This window comes from Diabrotica undecimpunctata, chromosome 6, assembly GCF_040954645.1.
Source record: "Diabrotica undecimpunctata isolate CICGRU chromosome 6, icDiaUnde3, whole genome shotgun sequence".
NCBI classification, from domain to species: Eukaryota; Metazoa; Arthropoda; class Insecta; order Coleoptera; family Chrysomelidae; genus Diabrotica; species Diabrotica undecimpunctata.
Window position 1 is genome coordinate 147,864,275 of NC_092808.1, and position 25,585 is coordinate 147,889,859.

A 25,585-nucleotide genomic window follows, 5' to 3' on the forward strand; every position below is an offset into this window, starting at 1 on the left:
CGTGTAATGTAAAAAAATATATCAGCATCTAGCAAGTTTTTCCAATATTACCAAATGTATAATTTAATTAATTAATGCAAATGTACGAAAATTTAGGAGCTGTCATGTATCAAAAATAAATATATTATATACTTACTTTATCCAGGTAAAATCTAGAGACCTTGGAGGCAAAGGAGGCGGTGTAAAAAACGATTTCCTTAATTCTACAATGACATCTGCGGGGTTTTCGTAAACGTGGCTAGTATGTTTTGAATGTGATGTAGTTTTACGCTCATAATCGTCTGGTATCTCTTCGTATATCCCTGATGCCAAGGAAATGCCTGATTCGTTTCTTGGAATATTACCTTTTCTGAAAGGAGAATTTTAAATTAAATTCACAAATATTACGTTTATAAAATTACGGTTTATAAAATTATGTTCTCCTAAACTGCCCTTGGGAGTGATGAATCGCTTATTTCAGAAACAAACTAAGTCACATTTTGGCGATTTTGAGTTTATAACACCAACATGTATTTCGGTGGGTTACACACAATTTAATGCAGAATACACCTAAGTCCCGTAAGCACAGTTTATTTTATATCGAATTAAAATATTCATATATTTCTGAAACCACCTTAGTCCGGGACTAAGATTGTTTCTGCACTAAATTCTCAGTTGTTATTTTGCATATCGACGTTTACCATAACCTATAAAATGCATTGAAACCTCTAAAAAACCTGCAACTCTGCAAAAACCTATATTGGAACCAAACAGCAAAAGTGAAAGTTGAAAATGAACTAACCGAGGATATCCAGATTCGCCGTGGGGTCCGCCAAGGGTGGTGTATTTTATCACCCTTGTTATTCAATTTATACAGTGAAGCCATCTCAGAATTAGCGCTTTTCGAGGTCAGTGAGGGCCTTATAATAAACGGTGAGCCCCTTAATAACATAAGATATGCTGACGACACCGTCCTTCGGGCAGGAACACTAGAAGAACTGCAACACCTTGCTGAACAACTAAATATATATTGCAACGATTATGGACTAAAAATAAATTTGAAGAAAACCAAGTTCATGGTATTTAAAAAAGCACAAAACATCAAAGTTAAGCTAGTACTAGATAATACAGAAATTGAACAAATATCTTCGTACAAATACCTTGGAGCATGGATCACAGAAGATATTGATCAGACAAAAGAAATAAGATGCCGCATTGAAATTGCACGGTCAACTTTTAATAGAATGAGAAAATTTTTTTGTAATCGCGATATCAATATATCGCTCCGAATAAGAATGCTTCGATGTTATATTTTTTCTACCCTTTTGTATGGGGTTGAAGCTTGGACACCTAAAAAATCCAATATTAAAAACCTAGAAGCATTCGAAATGTGATGTTATCGACGGATTTTGAAAATACAGTATACTCCCTCTATAACGAACACGGTTATTACGAGGTTTCGCTTATAACGAGATACATGAGATGTCCCGTGAAATTTCTATTGAACTATAACCGTCTATAGCGAGGCAAATTTGGTTATAACGAGAGAAAATAAGATCCAAAAACGTGTTTTTTACGTTTTTGGTCGGGTCGTGGCTATAAATAAATACCTTTTCAAACAGCCCCTCAATAAACTTAACTGCAGCCCGCAATAAACTTCTTTACAATGAATAAATACAACTGTTTCACATCTTTAGAAAATATGATGGAATGATACTGGACCATTTAAAGCAGTTAAAAATAACAGAGTTCTTAAAATTGCAGAAGCAATAGTTTATGATATCCTTGAAAATACGCTTTATACATTATGTAGTTGGAAAAAAATATAAGTACAGCTTTTTTGTTCTAACGTATATCATTGATAATAAAAGTAAACAACTCTTTTATGTTTTAATATATTTCATTGACAATAAAAGTAAATAACTTTTTTTTCAAAAACGCCATTCAAACAATATTTATTAGCATCTTATATTGCTCCGAATGGCTTCACTATAGAAGTTAATGGTTTAGAAAACTACAGATTCATATGTATGCACAGTATTATTATTGTCTGATATAACGAGATCGGCTTATAACGAGGTAATTAGCCTGTCATTTCAGTTCTCGTTATAGAGGGAGTCTACTGTATCATGGATGGATCGCAAAACAAACGAACAAGTTCTCGAACAACTAGGAAAACAATGCGAAGTTTTAAATTCCATAAAAATCAGGAAATTGGAATACTTGGGGCACATCATGAGAGGTGAAAAGTACGAACTACTAAGGAATATAATGCAGGGTAAAATCAAAGGCAGAAGAAGCGTAGGAAGACGCAAAATCTCGTGGCTACGCAATCTCCGTGAATGGTTTGGATGCAGTTCAATTGAACTGAATTGCCAGAATAATTTCCAATCTCCGATAGGAGTGGAACTTGAAGAAGAAGAAGAATAAAATGCATAGTGTTTCTATTGTTTGTTCTTTTTGCTGCTTACAAAAAGTTGTCTATATTGGAAGAAAAACGTTCATATTTTAATATTATTATGAGCAACGATCAACCAACCACCAGTGCTGAAAACGCTAAGGATGGAGAGCCAGCTACTAAAAGGCGTAAGGGAATTGGGAAATCGGATGAATATCAGCGTAATGTTATCAGAAACTCTAGAGTAGAAGGGCAAACATATATTAGCTACACAAATAAGGTTATGGAAGCAAAGCAAATAGGAACTCAGTGCAAGTAAGACAATAAAAATATAATATTTTAGAGTTTGTAAAATACATTTTCTAGGTGTCTACTCAAATGTTTTGAAAAAGTGAACGAAGATCAAAGGAACATTATTTTTGGTAACTTTTAAGGTACGACAACAAAAAACGAACAGGATATATATCTACAAGGATTAATAGAAGTAATGGAGGTGTCTAGAAGAAGAAAATGTAATGAAAGAGGTAAAGAGGGGACAAGAAGTTACAAGCTCTTTGTTAATGTTGATCAGACTAAAAAGAAAAAAGATATGCGAAGGTGCTATTGGAAGAGAAAGGCTAAAGAGGATTAAAAGACTATTGGTATGTGGTGCGATACCTATAGATAAAAGGAGGAAAATATAAAAGGGAACATTATTAATGCTGGAACTAGGGAACTTATCCGTAGCCACATAACTACATTTCCAGTCAAAGTGTATCATTACTCTGGTAAGGAATTTAGGTACTTAGATGCGAAACTTAATATAAAAATAATGCACGAATTATTTATTAAAAAATGTCCTGAAAGTACAGTAAAAGACAGTTACTACAATAAATTTTTTCATGAAAATTTTTACCTACATTTCGGTAGGCCACAAACTGACACATGCAATGTCTGTGAGGAACTTAATTTAAAAATTAAAAGCCCTAGTCTTGGTGAAGCAACAAAAAAGGTAGCGGTTGTCGAAAAAGTCGTACACTGCCGCTGAAGTAAAAAAAATTACACTGCCCTACATGATCAAGTTGAGGAATGCATTCAAAAGGATGATGTAGAAGCAATCGCCTTTGATTTTATGCAGGTCAACTTCCTGCAATTCCTGTACAAGACCTATTTTATCTGTCGCAGCTTACCGTTCATGTTTTTTGTCACCAATATGAAGTCACGAAAATCCGTTCTTTATATTTACCACTAAGCAGAAGTACGATAAAACCCGAATGAAGTTTGCAGCTTTCTACTAGATTATATTGAAAAATATATTGGAACAGATTTAAAAGAACTGTTTTCTGACAACTGACCAAGTCAAAACAAAAACCACTGCGTTACAAGAATGTGTTTAGCTTTAACCGATACAGGCAGATTTAAAAAAAAAATCAACAATTTTTCCCACTTCGACGTCACTCATTTCTTCCCTGTGACCGTATTTATGGGGTCATTAAAAGAAAGTTTATGACATCCATAAGTACACGGAGATCATTGTTACCGCAAGTGCCCAAAACCTATTCACGGTCTGTGAAATTAAAAGGGAAAGTATTATAAATTTTAAAGAATGGTGGCCTAGGTATTATAAGTCTGCATGTGTGTCGACCGAGACACAGAAGTTAACAAGGGACCAACGAATTTCATTCTGAATTTCAAAATTGCATCATTTTGTCTACAGCGTTGATGCTCCAGGCAGTATTCGAGCTAGTGAATACATTAATGGTGCGATATGGAGTACCTTCAATTGGTGGTGGAGGAACCGTTCAAACCATTTAACATAATTTAATATTATTCAAGTTAAAATCCAAGGAAATCACTGTATGATATTAGAATTGTTCAGTAATAAATACTACTTTTGTTTTAAAACCTGACATTTCATTACTGAAAGAACCATTTTAGGTCTTTCAGTAAATGGTTAGAACCATTTACTGAAAGAAGTCCATTTTAAAAATGTTGGTTGAGTTTACCAAAAGTACAAGCTGATTATAGCCGCAAATGTCAACCAAGAATTAAAATATTTCGGTTTGGCAGTGTTGGGATTTTTTTAGAATGCATCTGTTGTATGTTTCAAATATAAAGAGTACATTTTAAAAAGTACATATCGATTATGCTATTTCATGAATTCTGCAATTTTTAATTTATATGAAACAATAAACGAGTAAATATTTGTCTCTCTCGAGATTAATTGCAAGCATCTATTGCAATCTGTCAACTGCTGATTTGACGATTGCCAAATCTATTTCCTAATCTATCAAAGGGTAATTGCCAAAAAAAAATTTCTAATAATTAACTGCAATAAATCTTCAAATAAACATTCAATATTTACTCATTCTTGTTTCATATAAATCAAAAATTGCAGAATTCATAACATAATATAGACAAAATGTACTTTTCTAAAGCTTTATCTTTTTACATTTGAAGCATACAGCATCTACATTATAAAAACATGCCAACACTGCTAAACCAAAATTTTTTGTTCCATGTTTGACATTTGACAAGCAGTAATCAGCTTGTACTTTCGGTAAACTCAACCAAAATGTTTATTTAAAGAGTTTAGTAACGATTTAGAATGCTTTTGTTTTTGATAAATTCTTACATTAGGTGTAATATATTAACTTCAAACTTTACTTTTAGTGAAAATGTTCAGATAAGCTCTCAAAACGTTTTTTTCATCTCCTGCAAACTGTCCGAATGTGACTTAGGTCGTTTCTGAAATAAGCGATTCTATTGTTTTTTTAGTAAATAAATGTTTGGACATCATCTATACTTACGGATTTGTCCCTACAAGGTCCAAAGAGGAATCTTCTGTTTCGCTACCACCAGGTGTTTTTGTTACTTCATCCATTCCCATATTAATAAGACTTGAAGCATCCTAGGAATTTAATATTTGTTAAAAAATTATTATTTTGTAAAAATTCAGATGTATGAGGATGTAAATGCATTTTTTATAGACTTGAATTGGCCACAACGGAACTTATTATAATATATTGTACACTGAAATTTTCCTAGCGACAGTTCGTCATAACAATCTTTCGTTTAATCGTAAACACTTACCTTGCATTTGGCAACGTATTCTGAATCGTCGGAAACAATAGACGCTCTTATACCCGAATCCTCGCTGCCAGTTTGGCTTCTTAGACATACGGGACTCTCGGCATGGAAGGAGTTGTTGAAGGCATTGACGAGATCCCCCTCGCTTCGACTCAAACGATTTTTGGTCTTCGGAAAATGTCCTCTAGATACGAGGTGGTGTAGAAGGCTGGAGGCTTGCTTACAGTAGAGTAGAATTAATCCCGGACCGGCAGGGAATTCGCTGGAAAAGTTATCATGATCTTAGAAACTGAGAAATGTACACTGGACCAATACACTTACAGTATCGCTGCAAGATTTGATTTTAATGACTAAGATGACTCAATACAAAATTAGCAACAGTTATGAAAGAACCACTGAGATAGTGCACCCACGAACCATCTCTCCACGAACCATCGCTGCATTGGGTTGGTCCAAATATCTTCTCCAAATATTCTCAGTTGATTTTCATCAGTGGTTGAGAGGATCCACGCTTCATATCCATATGTGAACACTGGTCTAATTACTGTTTTGTAGATTCTAAGCTTAGACTCACGATTCAGTAACATACTTTTCATTAAGTCTTTGTATGCATAAAAGCACTTATTACCGCTAAGAATCCGTGCTTGTATTTCTTGACTGATGTTGTTGTTGTCATTTATTATTGAGCCTAGGTAGGGAAAAGTGAAGGCATATTTGTAGGTATAGTTGTCTACCTTTAGATTCTCATGTTGATTCGATTGTGTGCACTCCATATATTTTGTTTTGTTTTCATTTATATATAGACCAAACGTAGCAGCTTCTCGTTTCAGTTCTACAACTTTTTCGCTTAATACCCTTTTGTTGTGGCTTATTATGGCAACATCATCCGCATATGCGCATATTTGCATTGATCTTGTATTAATACAGCCGTTTATATCCAGTTTTCTAACAACAGCTTCTAAAGTTAGATTAAAAAGTGTTGTGATAAGGCATCACCTTGTCTAACTCCATTTTCAATATCAAAGGCCTGCGCCATACCTCCATCTAGTCTCACCATAGCTTTGGAACCCTCGAGAGTCATTCGTATAAGTTTAACCAACTTATTGGGTATCCCTAACATAGATAGTTGCTTTAACATCTTTTGTCGATCTACTCCATCAAACGCCTGTTTGAAATCGATATACAAGTTGTAAATAGGTATGTTATATTCAACCCATTTTTCATGTATACCTCTTAACATATGTATTTGGTCTATAGTTGACCTCTTTGGTCTGAAGCCACATTGGTATTCACCAATCATCTCCTCCGAAAACGATTCCAGGCGGCTGTATATAATTCCTGATAATATCTTGTAGATGACATTTAAAACTGTTATGCCCCTATAATTTTTGCAGAGTCGTTTGTCTCCCCCTTTGTACATAGGAAGTATGATTCCAATCTTCTGGGATGACTTCTAGTGTCCATATGCGGTCGATTAGTTTATGGATACGCCTCCATAGCGCATGTCCACCATTCTTTATCAGTTCTGCAGTTATTCCATATGTACCAGGTGCTTTGTTATTTTTTAGATGTTTTATGACGTTTATAGTTTCTTCCAATGTTGGTTGCTCAAACTAGTTGTTCTGCTGTGTGGTGAATTATTTCTTCATCTTCGTTTTGTTCTTTTTTTGGGTTTAACAGCTCTTGAAAATGCTCCTTCCACCTTTTTATTATTTCCTCTTTCTCGCTGATAATTGCCCCATTTTTGCCCTTGCAAACTGTTGATCTTCTCATGTATACTTGGGTGTATTGCTTGGTTTCCTTGTAAAAGGAATCGAGAATATGTGGGGGGTTATTATAAAACGGTTGTATCAGCGTAATTTTATACCTCAAAATGCTGAAGAGCTAATTTTAACCCCTTTTATTACTAAACTAGCAGGGACAAAATACGAAACATGGGCATTGGTGCTGTTAGTATATTGATCTTAGTTTACTGAATACTCTTCAGGTTAGGTCTTTATATTTGAAAAGTCCCATTGCTCTGGATCTTTGTTTATATTGGATGCAACTATTTTTGGACGAAACATCTCGTCATCACTGTATTGATATCTTACATTCTCTCTTATCAACGTAGTCATTATCGAGCCTCACATGATTTAATCTTTATAGTAGATAGATTGTTTATTGACCACTTTTGCAAAACATATTTGTTGGAAGTCCGTATACAAAAATACAATAAAAACATATTGTAACACAAAATGCAAACATAATATAAAAAATATTGCGAAAAAGTGATTTAGTAAAAATATTATCTTTGTTGAAAATTGCTAATATTAACAGAAAAGTCACTAACCGAATAAAAAGAGTTTTCTACAAAAAAGGATACTGTGAAATTTCGGAACTGAATATTTTAAATTTAGTGTTAAGACAATAACTACCGCGGAATAACTCTCCTAAATACAGCATACAAGATATTGTCAAATATTTTGCACGAGAGATTAAAGCCTTATACTGAAATGTTTCTAGGAGAATATCAGGCGGGATTCAGGCGTGGACGTTCAACCATTAACCAGATCTTTACACTACGACAGATCCTCGAAAAAGCGCAAGAGTTTAACATAGATATGTATCATATTTTTGTCGATTTTAAAGCGGCATATGACAGTGTCTTAAGACCAAGTCTTTACAACGCTATGAATGAGTTAGGAATTCCAAAAAAACTCATATGTTTGATATATGCGCTGGCGTGTCAGCTTTTTAATGTTGGCTTAGAAAAAGTTGTACGAGACGCTAATTTAGATAGCAGGGGAACAATATTTAATAGATCAGTCCAAATTCTAGCATATGCAGACGACGTGGACATTATAACAAGAACTAGGGCGAGAACTGCGGAAATCCTAACCGAGCTAGTAGCAGCAGCAGAACGAATGGGGTTACAGATAAATCAAAATAAAACCAAATTCATGGCGACTAACACAAACACAAGAGCTGGAAATGTTGACACAAATTTAATAATCAATGATCAAAACTTCGAAGCAGTCAAAGAGTTCATATATCTAGGGACATCGTTTAACCCCAATAAAAACACATCTGAGGAAATAAAAAGGCGAATAATAATTGCAAACAGGTGTTATCATGGTCTATCAAAGTACTTAGCTAACAAACGTCTGTCTCAAAAAACTCGCATAAGGCTGTATAGAACACTGATAGTCCCCGTTCTCACATATGGATCAGAGGCATGGACGCTAACGAAAACAGATGAATCAGCTCTATCCATTTTTGAAAGAAAGGTGCTACGCAAGATATTCGGAGCGGTCTGTGAGAACGGAATATGGAGGCGTAGATATAACTTTGAATTGCAGAATATCTACAAGCATACGTTTGGTGGTAAAGATATTACAACTATAATTAAGCGAAACCGCCTGCAGTGGGCAGGACATGTACCCCGGGCCTCTGAGTCAAACATGATAAAAAAGATTCTAACAGCGCAACCCGTGGGAATGAGAAGACGGGGTAGACCAAAGCTGAGATGGATGGACGGGGTAACACAAGATGCCGAGAAGATCGGAGTCGGCAACTGGAAAATGCAAGTGAGGGACAGAATAGAATGGCGTAGAAAACTTGAGAAGGTCGAGGCCCTCTAAGGGCTGTAGCACCAAGATGATGATGATGATGAATATTTTAAATTTAGTGTTAGATTCACTTTGTTATTCTCAGTTGTACGTAATTCAATTTGTACATATTTTACCCTCCTCAAAAAATAATTGAAATTATTCTTATGAAATTGATGGAACTTCTTTTAATGAAAGACATCTAAATCGTGATGTAAGTCACAGGTGATGCATTATTGCTATTGCTCGCGGGTACTAAGCGAGAAAGCTCTACAACTTTTGGGAATACTTGTTGCAGAGCCAACCAGCTCCATCCGAACAGTAACTGAACAAACTAGATGTCAAGGAAAATTGTAAGAAGAGTCCTAAAATGCATGTTTGATCTCTAAAATGCAGATACTTCAAGAGGTCTGTGTCGATGATGTTGTTAGCATACAGTTTTGTGAAAACATATCTGATCAAATCAACGCAATCTCTAATACTCTAACGAATATTGAATTTAATGATAAAAGTTCATTTTTGTAATTTGCAATGTTTATAAAATTTTCGAGATTAAAACTTCGCCGCATATTTTTGTGGACACATGTGAACTAGTATTCTCGGAAATTACTGAGCCTTTACTTATTAAAGAAAATTTGACTGGGACCTGGATGCGAATGGTATGTCGAGAACTGGGTCACTGTTAAGATCCAGATCAATCGTAAACGATTTATCAGTACTCGCTAATAGACCGCATAGAATCCCTTCCCTAGCGCTTGAAAAACATTCTTACCTGCTGGTATGCATAACAATCACCCTCCGGTCATCTTCGGCCTGTAGAGGAGCCTGAAGATGGAACTGATGAAACTGAAACCATTTCCATGTAATTTTGGACTCTCCTGTGCATGGATCGTTTATACTCAAGTCCTGCTGATTGATGCTCAAAACACCAAAGGTTCCTAATAGGCCAGCTGCTCGTGAATGGTGGTTGTCGACCAAGGAGACACGGAAGTTTGAGTTGTCAACTGAAAGAAGATTTTTTATGTAAGGTAAATGTTCCGAAAGGCATGTATATCATCAGCAAGGTATAATTATACTTGGATATAAGAAAATCGTCTTTAAATTTCTCCGAATTTAATTGTCATTGGATATATGATTTATCAAATATCAACTTTCTCAAAAATTATTTGAAAATTAAGTATTTTAATCGCTAGAAAATGAACATAAAAATATATAACAGAAAAATACATAGTCAAAAAAATTAACATATAACATAAATACACAAAGTCAAAAGTTTTTTGGTTGTTTTAAAGAATATTTAAAATTTTTTGATTTGACATAGTTTTCTGCGTAAGAATAACAAATCGATAAATTGTTTTAGTTATTTGGATTTTTATATTAAATTGTAAACAATTATCATTTCATAATGTAAAAGTGATTTACATACCAATATATATTTCATAATAAACTAATCTATTTTTAATAACAATGTTTATAAATGAATTATGAAGCAATAAAAACGTTTTGTGTAAATAGATAAAACTATAAACTAGACTTAGTTGATTTTACTGTAATAATACAAATAAAAATATAAATATTTAATTATTCGTTTTAATTTTTGCTCTGAGTAAACTTTCTTTTTCAAATCTTAGTATCCACTATTTCTTTTTATCCTTCGATATTTTGGTTTCGTTAAGGTTCCTCTGGGAGGGTAGTTTTCTCTCAATAAACGAAGAAAAAGCAGAAGTAATACTGTCGATACCAAAGAGCAGAGATACATACAAACACCGTAAAGATACAAAAACTACCAATATACGAAGCATGTTTTTTAAGTAAGTACCGTTTTGCGATTCCGCCGCCGCAGCGCTACGGTCGGCGTTCCGCGCATGAGCGCTGGTTACCTACATCTCTTGTCTACGCACTGACGCCATTACAGTCTGATTCTTCATTGTATACTTATTTACTCCAGTGTTTAAGATGCCTCCAACAATCGTGAGTCACGCTGATTGTGAAGTACGGGCTGTTATACGATTTCTTAGTGCTAAAGGCGTAAAACCGATCGATATTCATCGTGAGATCGTTGAAGTTTACGGACAAAACATTATGAGTGATGGAATGGTAAGGAAATGGGTGAGAGCATTTAAAGATGGCCGCACAAATGTGCATGATGAAGAACGGAGTGGGCGTCCTTCGGTCGTTAATGAATATTTGGTGCAGAAAGTGGACGAAAAGGTCAGAGAAAACAGACGCTTTACAATTTCATCATTGTCCGACTGCTTTCCTCAGTATTCTCGTAGTGTTTTGTATGGCACTGTTACCGAGAACTTGAATTAGCGGAAATTGTGTTCAAATTGGGTTCCAAAAATGACGCATTTGCACAAAACCCAACGTTTAGGCAGTGCATTGACTTTCCTTGAGCGGTACCGCAGTGAAGGTGAAGATTTTTTAGACCAAATTGTTACTGGTGACGAAACGTGGGTGGCCTACGTCACACCAGAATCGAAACAACAATCCATGGAATGGCGACATTCATCATCACCCAAAGGAGTAAAGTTTAAGCAAACAATTTCTGCCCGGAAAATCATGTGCACAGTTTTTTGGGACAGAAAAGGAGTATTGCTAGTGGAGTTTCTGCCTCGTAATGAGACAATCAATGCAGCGTCTTATTGTGAGACATTGAAAAATCTGCGTCGTGCAATCCAGAACAAAAGACGTGGCAAGTTGAGTAAGGGTATCGTTTTGCTGCATGACAATGCCCGTCCACATGTGGCTAATCAGACCAAAGATCTCATCAAATCATTTAAATGGGAAACTCTAGATACTCCATACAGCCCTGATCTGGCGCCCAGCGACTACCATTTGTTCCAGCACTTGAAGAAACACCTGGGCGGTCAGCGTCTTCAAGACGGTAACGAAGTCAAAACATTGGTGATGCAGTGGTTAACAAGTCAGGCGGCAGAATTTTATCAGGAGGGTATTCAAAAACTAGTGCCACGTTATGACAAGTGCCTCAATATTCACGGAAATTATGTAGAAAAGTAGATTAAGGTACAGGCTTTCATGTAAAAATAAAATTATTGCCATATCTTTGCACGTCTTTTTTTTTACAAATTACCAAAAAAAACGACTATGTATTAGAGATCAATACTACTTATTAATAGATTTAGGATAAGATTGTATAAGAAACAATGACTAATGAAAAATGAGTAAAAATTGTAAGATTGGCGAATGGATTTAGTGTCCGCAGTCATATAAACCCAAACAAACAACAACAACACGTCTTTTTTTAATTCCAAAACGGTACTTACTTAAAAAACACGCCTCGTATATGTACAAAACACTTATCTCGTAATTACTGCTGACATATCATCTCATCTCCTAAAGAGGAATTTTAGAAGAATCTAATAAATTTCGTATTAAGGGCATATTTTTGATTCTCTTGAACTAAACCCATCTGATGATTACTTTAAAAATGCTGTTAATTTTTGTACTTGTCTATTATATTCATATTAAGTAGTTCAAATTAACTGGACACTCAGATTTTTCCTAAAAACTGGCGTTTAAAAAAGTTTAAGATGTTCCCAATTGAGAATTTAATAATAATAATTGCTCCAAATCATTCATAGTTTCTAATTCATCATGGTTACGTCGAATACGTATCCCATGCATGCTCTATTGGATTTAAGTCTGCACACCTTGGGGGCCATGGTAATAAACGAATCCCAACTTCATCCAAGTAATCCCGTGTTATTCTCGCGATGTGCGGACGAGCATTATCTTGCATCAGATGAAAATTTTCTCCAACAAACGGGGCAAATGGCACTACATGATCTTCCAAACATTGCTGAATATACCGACGCTCAAATTGTCCCCTTGAATTGTAACGAGTTCTGTATAAGCCTATAGGGAAATGCCTGTCCACACCCTTATACCACCTCCAACAAATTGAACTCTCGGAGTAAAACAACATTGCTGATAACGTTCACCAGCTCTTTTCCATATCCTAGGCCGACCATCTGATGAGTATCTGTTAAATCTTGATTCATCCGTGAAAAGCACAGCACTCACAACACACAGCATGCCTGTAACCTAAGAAAGCGATCTTCACCTTGACTTGTGGTTCTTCGTCTACCTTACCTGACCTCCTGGTGAGGTACTTAGAGAAATTCCTAAAGCATTTGCGATGTAACGAATGCTCCGCCCATTATCCTATAAAGCAAAAGCTTGTGCTACTTCTTCTGGTGTCATATTTTTTTTAATGCAAGTTTTAAACAGGAAACAATACAAAAACCTACAGCCATATTCAAGAAAGGAAATAAACTTGATTGCAATAATTATGTAAATGTGTAAATGATTCGTCATTATCTTTAAACAATCGGAATCATGTCGATGTAGTCTACTTAGACTTCTCCAAAGCTTTCGACCGTGTTCCAAACGTCGATTACTAGCAAAATTGGATCACTCTCCGCGAAAAGTTAAACATTTGGATTCAAGATTTTCTATCTGACAGATACTTCAGGGTTCGTGTTGGGGAAGACCAATCACTAGATAAGCCAGTCAAGAGTGGAGTCCCACGAGCATCCGTACTTGGACCGCAACTTTTTTGTGTCTACACTAGTGATCTTCCGCTGATTGTATCCAGTAAGGTTTCTATTTACGCTGATGACACTAAATTATATGTGAATCCAACTATTAACAGACATGTTCTTCAACAAGATCTTGATGCAATATTCAAATGGTCCTTAGAATGATTACTTCCCTTAACACTGAAAAATGCGTTGTTTTACATATCGGCAAAAATAACCAATCACTGCCGTAATTTATTAATGGACATCCCTTAAACTCGGTAACCTCTCACAACGATCTCGGAGTGATAATTAATAGTGACTTAAATTGAGCTGATCACATAGTGTCGGTGTGCAAACTCGAAAGTGTTTTTGATCCGTAAATGTTTTACACGTATATCTCTAACCTCTTTTAGTAAACTTTACTCAATGTACGTTATACTTAAAAATGTTCAGCGTAGAGCCACAAGACTGGCATACGGCCGTGTAAGACCTAACTATGAAGATAGACTCATCCATGACTCATCTTACGACATTCGAGCAGCGGCGTCTTCGAGGTGACCTATTTATGTCCTTCTGTATTTTAAAACATAATTTTGGGAACCTAAACGCCATATTCACTTTGAATGAAGACGAAAATTAAGAGACCATCGCTACAAATTAAAGAGGGAACAAACTAATGCAAGGTCCAGGATGAACTTCTTGCCAAATAGAATCTTTAATATCTGGAACAATTTGTTCTTGAAAAATGAATTCTTGAAATGAGTTCTTGATCTGAAATTTTTGTATGATGTTCTTAATTGTTTAACTTTACTTAACTTTATAATTGGTATTAGTTTTATAAGGACATTTTTTTTTGCTTTTTGGGCATAATAGAAGCTCGCTCCTCTGCCCTTATTTATTATGCAATAATAATAATAATAACCATCGGAATACTGGTGAAAATATGAGACAGATAATACAATCTACCAAACAAACAAACATATTTTAGTAACATAATATAAATTTTGTTTTTCAAAAGTAGTAAACCTCTTTCGTCATATTAATGAGATGGCAGGTAGGTGTAACCCACATATTCCTAGTAATTCGCTTGTTGTGCAGTTGTTTTCGTGCTATTTAAAATAACGTTGTGAGTCTGGAACTTGCAGGAAAATATTAATTGTAATGATCGGTTTTGGCGTTTATAATAAAAATGTAAAATGATTGGTATGATTTTCACAAGTCCTCTAACATAAAGCAGTATAAACAGGACCGGCTTGATCCATATTCTAGCGCATTGAAACAAATACAAAACAACAATATTCGTTTATACAGATTGAACGAATTTAAAACGGAACATACGAAATCAATGTATTTCGGCTCAACTCCGCTCTAGGTGGTTGGCCAACAAAAGGTTGTCAAATAATTATATTATAAAAATCCAATACTTCAGCGGGCTACTGGATTCGGAACTCATTCAAGAACAAGTCAAAACTCCACCCAAATAGGTTGCCTAGAATCACTGAAAAACTAGACTTAAAAAGCAGTTATTATGCTGTCAATCCACTTATCGCTTCCTTATAGTCCAAGAGATAGGGCCGAATTTATAATGTTAACTATTAAATATTTTTGGTATAACAAATAGTAATTTTACTTATTTTTTATTACAATAAAAAGGTTTTTAAATTTACATTGCATAAATAATTATTGTTCAGATATAAGAAAAATTTGATTTATTATTACATTAATAATCAAATACAAAATATATTATTTCTATTTATCAATAGGTAAAATTCAAATTGTAGAATTCCTTTAACATTTTATAAATAATTATTAATAAAAATCAATTTAATAGTGGAATTATCAATTTTTTAAGTTTTGAAATTTACTTTGTAGATATTTTCAATATTTTTTTGACGTGACAACGTCTTAAATTAGGTTGTGGCTCGGAGTCATTCATGAAAAAGTGTAACGCCCGCTCACGTCTGTTACAGTGAGTCACCGAACGAGAGAGAGGCCCGCCGGACCGGCGAATGCCTTGCGTCTCTCTCCCACTCAAACATGATCGGTCCGCTGCGCGCGCAGCACTAGAGAATTAGGCGCGTTGAATCGGTGCGTGCTTCCGTGCTTGTGTCTCTGTCTTTCTCGAGCGTTCTTGGCGTTCAAGACACATTACAGCAGAAACACTTCCTTTCATTTCATATTTCTCCTATCATCGTCCTATCCTCAACAAAATCACTCAAATAGAAATTAGTTAAGTTTAAGTTTACATGTACAATGTTTTAGTAAACAAAATATATTTCTATAGTTAAAATTTGTGCAATTCTTATTTTCATTCAATTCCTTGTTCCTATTGTGCAATTTAATAATATTCATATCAATAAATATTCTACCGAGAAAAAGACGTTGTCACGTAAAATCTTCGCCCGTAAAACCGACTTTACAGGCAACCGATTTTTTTTTAACTTTCAAGTTGATTGAATTTTTTTTCATTAGTTAATTATAATTTTACAAATTCTGTTTGGACATTAATTTTGCATCATTATTATTTTAAAATATTAAAATAATAATGATGCGCGTTCATTTAGATCAGTAATTCTAGACGCATGCGCTAAATGTAATAAGTATCAAGATGCTTTTATTCAACTTCGATTTGACTGACTTCGATTGTAATGAAGTTTTTGAAACCTTAGTCACTTATATGGAACAGGACTGACGAGAACAATTCCAAAAAGAAAAGTAAACGATGTCAGATTTTTACTATTTAACCGGCAGTATAAGTTGCATGATGTGAACGAGCCTTAAAAAAAAACTAAAAAATTTCGATGCTTCAAGCTTACCACCATGTCAAGATGAATTACACCAACATCTACTGCGAGCTCATTATATTTCAAATATTTGGACAAATGCTCATAAAAAAGTACCAACAGAATTGATTGTTGAAGAACATGGTTGGGAGTTTGAAGATGAAACATATAAATTCAAATGGTTTAGTGGACCTCAGATGCCAGAATCAGTTCGAGAAGTAGTGATTGAAAATGAAGCAGATAATGAATGTGATATTATTGAAAGTAAAAGTGATGAAGATTATGAATGTGATAACATCAATGAGAGTGAGAAAAATGACGAAGTTTTTCTAAATTTTTTTTTTCTTATCGGAAAAATCGTTTGAAAATTTTTGGAAAAAAATCATGGTATAACTTACAGAAAATTGAAAGGATTCTACAAATTAGATTTTACCTCAAAAAATTACGAAAATTTTCATTTACGGAAATTTTTTTGGAAAATTTTGAGGAAAACTCTACTTGACGCTTCTCAGAATAGTAACAGCAGTGAGCATACAAATTTTCAAATCAATCGGTATAAAAATATCATAATAAAATCAGTTTGAAAATTGTTACCGAGACCTAAAATGCGCAGGCAAGTGGTACATTTGACCCCGTTTTGTGGCTCTCTGTACCAACCCAGCTGTCCGCCCTTTTGGATTTAGAGTTTTTAGGGGCTAAATAATAAGCCATGAAAATGGCGGACATATTACTTATCGTTAATTTTTCCCCAAAAAATTGCAACTTCACCCCTGTCCGCCACCCCTTATGTATCCACTCTCGCTTCCGCCCTTTGGGATTTCGTCTAGTTATACCAAGATCTTACTCTGGGCAAATTTTCAGCCATATTATCGATCGTTAATTTTTCCGAAAAAAATTTCAACTTCATCCCTGTATAGCCACCCCCTGTACCAATAGGGACGTCCGCCTGTAAGGCAAAGTCTTAACCCAGATACAATGAATATATTCCAATAGAGAAATGTCATATTACTGATCAGTTCAAAATTTCGGCTCTATCTCTCCGACTATTAGGCAAACTCCTCTTTCCTTTAAAGGAGACAGATAGTTGAACGATATTTTATACAATGTCTATCACCGGGTATGTATTTATTTTTGTCCAAGTTTTATATTGGTCCACTATTTCAAATGCAGTTCAAACAGACATATATTAAATTGTATGTTCCGTTTTAAATTGGTTCAATCTGTATACTTAAACATAAGTTAACCTACTAGAGACATCTTTAAGGGTCTTATGTTGGTATCTTCTAGTGTCTTCCCAAATATTACAGGAAATTTATCACATACTTTAACGATTTTTCACACTCCCATTTTCGCTCTTTCCTGTTTTGGGACTCCACTGTATATTATGTACAAAGTTATTTATAAATTATTCGCCCGCTTCTTCTTTCTTTGTATCAGTCAACACCAAACCCATACTTAAGGTTTTTAATTCCGGGGTTATTTTTTTTTCTTTTTTTTTTTGTTCTTACTTACCATAATCATAAATGCAATTAATCATCTTAAAATAAATAAAAGCCCAGGTCCAAACGGAATATACCCAGAAACGTTAAAATTAATCAGCCAAGAAAATATCGAAATATTTGTCCTTTTATTCAATCGCATTTATGATACAGGTAAAATACCCCAAGATTGGCTGAAGTCAATATTCATCCCACTACCAAAAAAGCCAAACCCACAACACTGCAATGAGTTCCGTCTGATAAGCCTTATGAGTCATGCAGTAAAAGTCCTACTAAAAATCTTACATAATCGTATCTATAGAAAGTGCGAAACAATCATCGGAGACGATCAGTTTGGATTCAGAGCCGGCATGGGAACGTTAGAAGCCCTGTTCAGTTTACTAGTTCTCGCCCAAAAATGCTACGACCAACAGAAAGATATATTTTGATAGAGTAAGACACGACCTACTATTAGAACGTTTGCAAGAAGTCGGTTTAGATGGAAAAGACATCAAATTCTTAAAAAAACTTGTACTGGAACCAAAACGCTAGAGTTAGGATCGAAGGTTCCACATCCGCAGAAGTAGAAATTAGGAGGGGAGTTAGACAAGGATGTGTTCTGTCGCCTCTGCTGTTTAATCTTTACTCCGAGTTTCTATTTAAAGAAGCATTGGAGGATTCCAAGGATGGAGTCAAGGTGAATGGCGTAAATATCAACAGTATCAAATACGCCGATGATACAGTGTTAATTGCGGATTCCGACGTAGGTCTACAACGACTCATCGACAAGACCAACTCGACCTGTATGAAAATAAACATTAAAAAAACCAAAGTGATGTCAATCCGAAAAAACCAAAACGTACCTCAACCTTGCACAATAAATGGGCACATTTTAGAACAGGTCAATAGATTTAAGTACCTGGGATGTTGGATCGATAGCAGCCTAAATCCTGATCTAGAAATAAGATCGAGAATAGAACAGGCCAGAAAATCTTTCGAAAAAATAAAAAAACTGCTTTGTGATTCTCGAATAAAACTCGAAATTCGACTACGTTTATCAAAATGCTACGTCTGGTCGACTCTTCTATATGCAGTTGAAACGTGGACCCTTAAAACATCAACCGTAAATAAATTGGAGGCCTTTGAAATGTGGATCTACCGGAGAATACTCAAAATTTCATGGACATCGCATACCTCAAACGAAGAAGTGCTGCATAGAATAGGCAAGGAAAGAGAACTTTTTAACACAGTAAAAGTTAGAAAAACATCATACCTAGGCCACATACTGAGAAATAATAAGTACCAATATGCCCAACTTATAGTGAACGGAAAAATCGAGGGAAAGAGATGCCTAGGAAGGAAAAGACTATCGTGGCTCAGAAATATCCGACAATGGACAGGGCTAAATTTTGAACAGCTAATAAGAACAGCTGAAGATAGAGAAGATTTTAAAATTGTAGTAGCCAACCTCCATTGAGGACAGGGCACTTTAAGAAGAACTTACCATACACACTTTTTGCCACTGTTCATTTCGTAACCTGTGTCGTTTACAATGTGATCTGTCCAAAATATTCAAGCATTTTTTAGGCTTTTTGTATGTTAATTTTTTATATGTGCCATGGAGCCTGCCTACCGCCTTAACCTCCAACCTGGAGGACACAGTAAAAATACAGGGAAAGAGAAAATTATACAAAGTGGCAAGACCACTGCTCTTCAAAACTATAAAGCTTCCACAACGAAAGCAAAAGTAGTAGTGGTAAAAGCTAAAAAAGAAGCGTATAAAAATCTATACGATCAACGGGGAGGAGGGAGGGGTTTAAAACGAATATATTATAATATAAAATTAATAAATACAAAGTGAAGAAAAAAAAAACTTCAATCAGATTAGATGTAGATATTCGAGTCAATATTATAAAATGAAAGATGATAAAATACTAGTTCACTTTGATAGTATATTAAACGAAGAATTTGTCAGAGAACCAGTAGAACTAAATTCACCAAAATAACAAACGAGGAAGTTCCTCAAGCACCACAAAAATAAATACAGTTTTAGGAGAGAAGGAACAAGTTAGCTAATATAACAAATGACATATAAACCTGTTTACAAAAATAAAGGAGATTTTTAACAATGAACAAACTACAGGGACATCAATCTACAGAGTAATGGAAAAATAGATTGTAATGCACGGAATTATTTACACTTCGACTACGGTAGCTTTATCTATTCCTCTACCTCTCGATCTGACATAAATTCATTAATATCTGTTCACAATAGGTGCTTCTATGTCTAGGTGCTTTTCGCTTTAGTCCTATCGAGAGTATGTACCGTGAATCCAATGAATCTCCTCTTACCCTAAGACAACAATCTCTTCTACTTTCGTATGCTGCATCAACATCCGCAAATCCCTTTAACCCCGTTCATTCCCTAATTACCACAATGCCGTCTTCTTCCACTAACAATATCCAACACCTTATCTTAAAACCTATAACTCAATTAATTTCTTCACTACTTACAAACATTGACCTCCTTCTGACTAGTTCATTTCCTCTACCTTTACTTCTCCCTGGGCTAAAAATCTCCCTTCAATAGACACCTCACTCACCACCTTTAATAAACATGAATCCTCTAACATTCTTATAAAGAAAGCATTTTTAGAAATTATACAAAAAAATCATACGATTTAATTCTCTAAGTATACCGATGCTTCTAAAACTACCACTGGTGTTGGCTGTGTAGTAACCACTAAACATGAACCTGTAAGATCATCTCGGTTACCCTTAACATGCAGCGTTTACATAGGTGAACTATATAGTATTCTGTTGGCTTTTAAATGCATCTCCCATCAAAACAGACATATTGCCATTTGTTCAGATTCCCTTTCATCTATCCATTCAGTCAGTACAATTTTCACTGACCACCCATTAGTTCAAAACATTCATAACATATACAAAATCTCTCTGTTCACGATATAACAGTCTCTCTCATATGGCTGCCTTCTCATACTGGAATTGCTGGTAATGAAACAGCCGAACATTTTGCCAAAGAAGCTACCAACCATAATACTGGAGCACTCCAATTCAACTAGCTAACGATCTCAAACTCGTTTTCAAAAAGTCAGTAGTGGATACTTGGCAAAACTTATGGCAAAAGAGCAAAACAACTCTTCATCAACTCCAACCGTTTATTGGTCAACTCTCCCTGGACTTCCTAACTAGAAGAGAAGCATCGACTATTAGAAGAGTCCAAATCAACCACACCAAACTTACCCATGGTTTCTTGATGTTCTCTGGAACTCGTCCAACTTGCCACCATTGCAATGTTTACCTGACTGTAAAATACATCCTCACCGACTGCAAACAATTCACCAACCTGTATAAAGCACTGAACTTGAAACTTACTCTTAAGGAAATGCTCAACAAGCTTACAGAGATCACAAAAACTATACAGTTTCTAAAAACCGCTGAACTCTACCAGAAGATTTAACCTAATAGACATTAGTTAGTGATTATTTGTTCTCATTATTTATTAATATTTAATATTATTTTTCCTGTACCAATGGCCATAGTTGTCGAGATACTTTATGTAAATAAAAAAAAATATTTACAATTTTTATTTCAGGATAAAACATTAACTGATCGAAATTGTTGCCCTTGATGAAAGGTTCAGAATAAATTAATTATAAATTAAATTCAGTTTATCCGTCTGCATGACCTAGAAGCATGGACTATAAACAATTAATATTAATAATAGTTGTGATGGAATAGAAACATAAAAAAATTATTATTGGTAATTAAAAGTAATAATGAGAATCAGAATCGTAAATTACTATCAACTGAGACAAAGATTGTAGAAAAACAATGTCTTAATGGATTAATTTATTCACTGCCGTGTTATTTCATGTAATTCCTATTAGTATTGGTATTAACTTTGTTTCTAGTATTATCGGTTGTAAAATTATATTAACACAATTTGCTATAAAGGCTAAAAATAGAACTCTAGGAAGCAAAAAATTGATTTTGTCAGTACAACTTGCATTTTCCAAGAAATATTATTCAACAGTTTATGTAATGTATATAGTGCCAGATGTTATTTTCAGAAAAGTGTTCATAACCATCATAACCCTTTCTACATTATGCTTTTATCGATAGATTAGATTAGAAAAATATTCGCGCATACGTAATGTACACGGTTTTAAATGAACATTGTTTGACATATTTTCTTGTATTGTTTGGGATAGAGAAAATCAATTGGTGTTAGTATGTTCATTCATAGAAATGACCACCAGGAAAAACAAAAATGGATCACCCAGGAGATTTTGACACTATTGGCTGAACATACGAAACATAAACAAAGAAAAAAAAATTAAAAGGGAAAATCACAGTGGTTCGCTATATACCATAGTTGTTTAAAACACCTAAAATGAAGTAAAACTTCTGATGTATAATTCTTCTTCTTTTTGTGCCTATTCGTTTCGAATACTGGCGATCATTCTGGCTATAATTATTTTATTAACTGATGCTTTAAGTAGATTAGTTGTTGTTGTGGAGAACCATTTCCTCAGGATTTTTAACCATGATATCCTTAGGATTCTTCTGTATAGCCACATCTCGAAGGCTTCAAGTTTTTTCTCCAATGCTTCAGTGAGTGTCCAGGATTCAACTCCGTAGTATAATACCCGCTTGATAAATTATGGGAGACACTGGGGAAAACAAATATAAATATAGAATTGATTAAAGCAGTAAAAACGTTGTACTACCAACAAACAACAAGAATTAAAACAGGCAATCTGATAACACCGGGATTCAAAGTGACTAAAGGACTAAGACAAGGATGCTCTATATCCCCAACATTATTCAAAATATACCTCGAAGCAGCACTCAACAAATGGAAGAAAAAATGTACGAATATGGGCATACCACTAATAGACTTAACTTTGTACACTCTGTGCTTTGCGGATGACCAGGTCATCCGCAAGGATGATCACAGGACTCTGAAGACCTTAGTTACATGATGCGAAAACTATTAGAAGAGTTTACAGAGTGGGGTTTGGAAGTGAATATGGAAAAAACTGAGTACATGAGTATCGGAGGAGATCAACATAACCTTCTCGTAGAGGAAAATCAAGAGATCGAACTATGTGATGACTACAAATACCTAGGAGTAAAGATCACTCAGGACGGAAAATTAGATGCAGAAAACATATCTAAAGAAAATAAAAGAAGATATACAACACCATAATAAAAAGTATCACAACATATGGATGCGGAGTGTGGCACCTAAAAGACAGAACAGAGAAAATGCTTAGAGCAACAGAAATGGACTTCTGGCGCCGCTCGGCGGGAATCTCCAGACGCGACAGAATAAAAAGCGAGAGAGTCCGAGAAATCATGGGGGTTACACATAATATTGTTGATGACATCAAAACGACACAACTCAGATGGTACGACACGTAAGGAGAATGCCGGAGAATAGAATACCAAGACAAATTCTTGAATGGCAACCAAGAGGTAGGCGAAGACCAGGAAGGCCTAGAAGAAGTTGGAGAGAAGGACTTGATAAAGAAATCAGAGAAAGAGAACTGGAGGACGATCTATGGAACGATAGAATGAGATTGAGATTGGAAATCGGAAGACGTCGAAGAACGATGTAAACTGACATTATATATATAGTATAATACCGAGAAGATATAACATCGTAGGAGCCTTACTTTTATCTCCAGATTAAGGTTGTGGTTTTTAAAGAGTTTAGCCATGTTGTTGAATGCACTCCTAGCCTTCTCTATTCTACATTTCACTTCTTGTGAGTGATCCCATTGTTCGTTTACTACTGTTACAAGATAGGTAAACTGTTTTACTCGGTCCATTGGTGTATTCATGATAAGCAGTTGGACATCTCTAATTTTATTTTTGCTGACCATAAATTTAGTTTTTGATATGTTTACTTGTAGTCCAAATGCCACAAATGGCATGCATATTGAAGAAACCACCTCATATAAGTACTTAGAACATGAGATACGCATAGGAAGAGATAATCAAACGTGCGAACTAAGCCGCCGCATAGGACTCACTTGGGTGGTATTCGGCAAGCTAAGCTATGTTCTTAAATCAGAACTGCCTATGTGTCTTAAAAGAAAAGTCTTTAATTAGTGCGTGTTGCCAGTACTTACATATGGTGCAGAGACATTAACACTAACCAAGAAAGTAAGAACTAAAATTTGTGTTACCCAAAGAGCCATGGAACGATCGATGTTAGGCATTTCTCATAGGGATCGGATCACGAACAAGGAAATAAGACGGAGAACAGGAGTGACAGATGCCATAGAAATAATTATGACCCTTAAGTGGAACTGGGCGGGGCACATAGCTAGAATGTCGGATAACAGATGGACACAGCGAATAATACAGTGGAGACCGAGACAAGAAACACATCGAAGTAGAGGTCGTCCACCAACAAGATGGTCTGATGACATAAAACGGATCGACAAAAATTGGATGCAAACAGCACAAAACAGAAATACATGGAAAAGACTGAGGGAGACCTATATCCAGCAGTGGATAGATCCGGGTTAAATGATGATGATGACTTGTAGTCCAAATATTTCACTTACTTCAGTTACTTTGTTTATTAGTTGCTGTAAAGCAAAAATAACGGTGTCATCGGCATAGCGGATGTTGTTTAGACGTTCTCCATTTAAAAGGACTCCATGCTATAATAGTGTTCACCAATAATATAGGTGAAAGTATACATCCTTGTCTAAGGCCTCGCAGAATCTGGATCGCTTCCGTCGGTTCATCTCCAAGATTTGTTCTTATTGTAGCTGATTGGTTCCAGTATAAATTTTGTATTATACGCCGGTCTTTATCATCTATGTGGGCTTTTGTTAGAACATCCATCATTTTTCGGTGTTGAACTGTGTCAAATGCTTTTTGGTAGTCCACAAAGCAGGTGTAGATATCGCAAGTCACATCTCTGCATCTTTGGAATAATACCTGTATACTAAACAGTGCATCTCTCGTATCTACGCCTTTCCTGAATCCAAATTGTGTGTCTTGTATTCTCTCTTCGCATAGCTTGTCTGCGATGTATAATTTTAAGAAAAAGTTTTAGTGTATGGCTCATTAGACTTATTCGCCTATATTCTCCGCAATTTTTCGCTCCCTGTTTCTTTGGTAACGTAATAAATTCTGAAACTAGCCAATCTTTTGGAATATTGCCTGTGTCATAGATATTATTGAAGATTTTACATAGTATTCTTAAAGATTCATCATCAAGAAGTTAAAGAAATTCAGACTGTACTCCGTCTGGTCCTGTCTCCCTTCTTTTAGTGATGTTATGGCTGCTCTTATTTCTGCCACTAGTATAGGTGGTCCTGTTTCCGTAGGTATTGGGGACTGGTTCTCCCTCTCATCAAAAAATAAATTTCGTATGTAATGTTTCCAGGTATTATTAATACTCTCTTTGTCCACGATTACCTCTCCGTTGTCATTAACAAGTTTACTTACTCTTCTGTTTTTACATTTGCCTGTAATTTCCCTTACCTTTTTATGCACGTTGAAGTCGTCGTATTTACTTTGTAGAATTTCCATTTCTTGGCATTTTTTCTCTAGTTTTTTCTGTTTGGCTTCTCTGATCTTTCTCTGTATATCTCGTTGTAATGTTTGATACATAGAGTTATTGTTCTTGTTTTTCCTTCTTTCTTCCATCAGCTGTAGAATCTCTGTCGTCATTGATGTCCTATTC

At 35.2% G+C, this 25,585-nt stretch overlaps 1 protein-coding gene across 2 annotated transcripts in view; it reads right to left on the reverse strand.

The window, feature by feature from the left end:
• Nucleotides 1–25,585, reverse strand: part of LOC140444081 (uncharacterized) — a 44,424-nt gene that overhangs the window by 8,079 nt on the left and 10,760 nt on the right. For both annotated transcript variants that reach the window (XM_072535722.1, XM_072535721.1), the window contains exons 3-6: nt 9,809–10,040; nt 5,450–5,708; nt 5,167–5,267; nt 137–349 (exon numbers count right to left, since the gene is read on the reverse strand). In XM_072535722.1, coding sequence (XP_072391823.1) covers nt 137–349; nt 5,167–5,267; nt 5,450–5,708; nt 9,809–10,040 — 805 coding nt within the window. The remainder of the gene's footprint in view (nt 1–136; nt 350–5,166; nt 5,268–5,449; nt 5,709–9,808; nt 10,041–25,585) is intronic.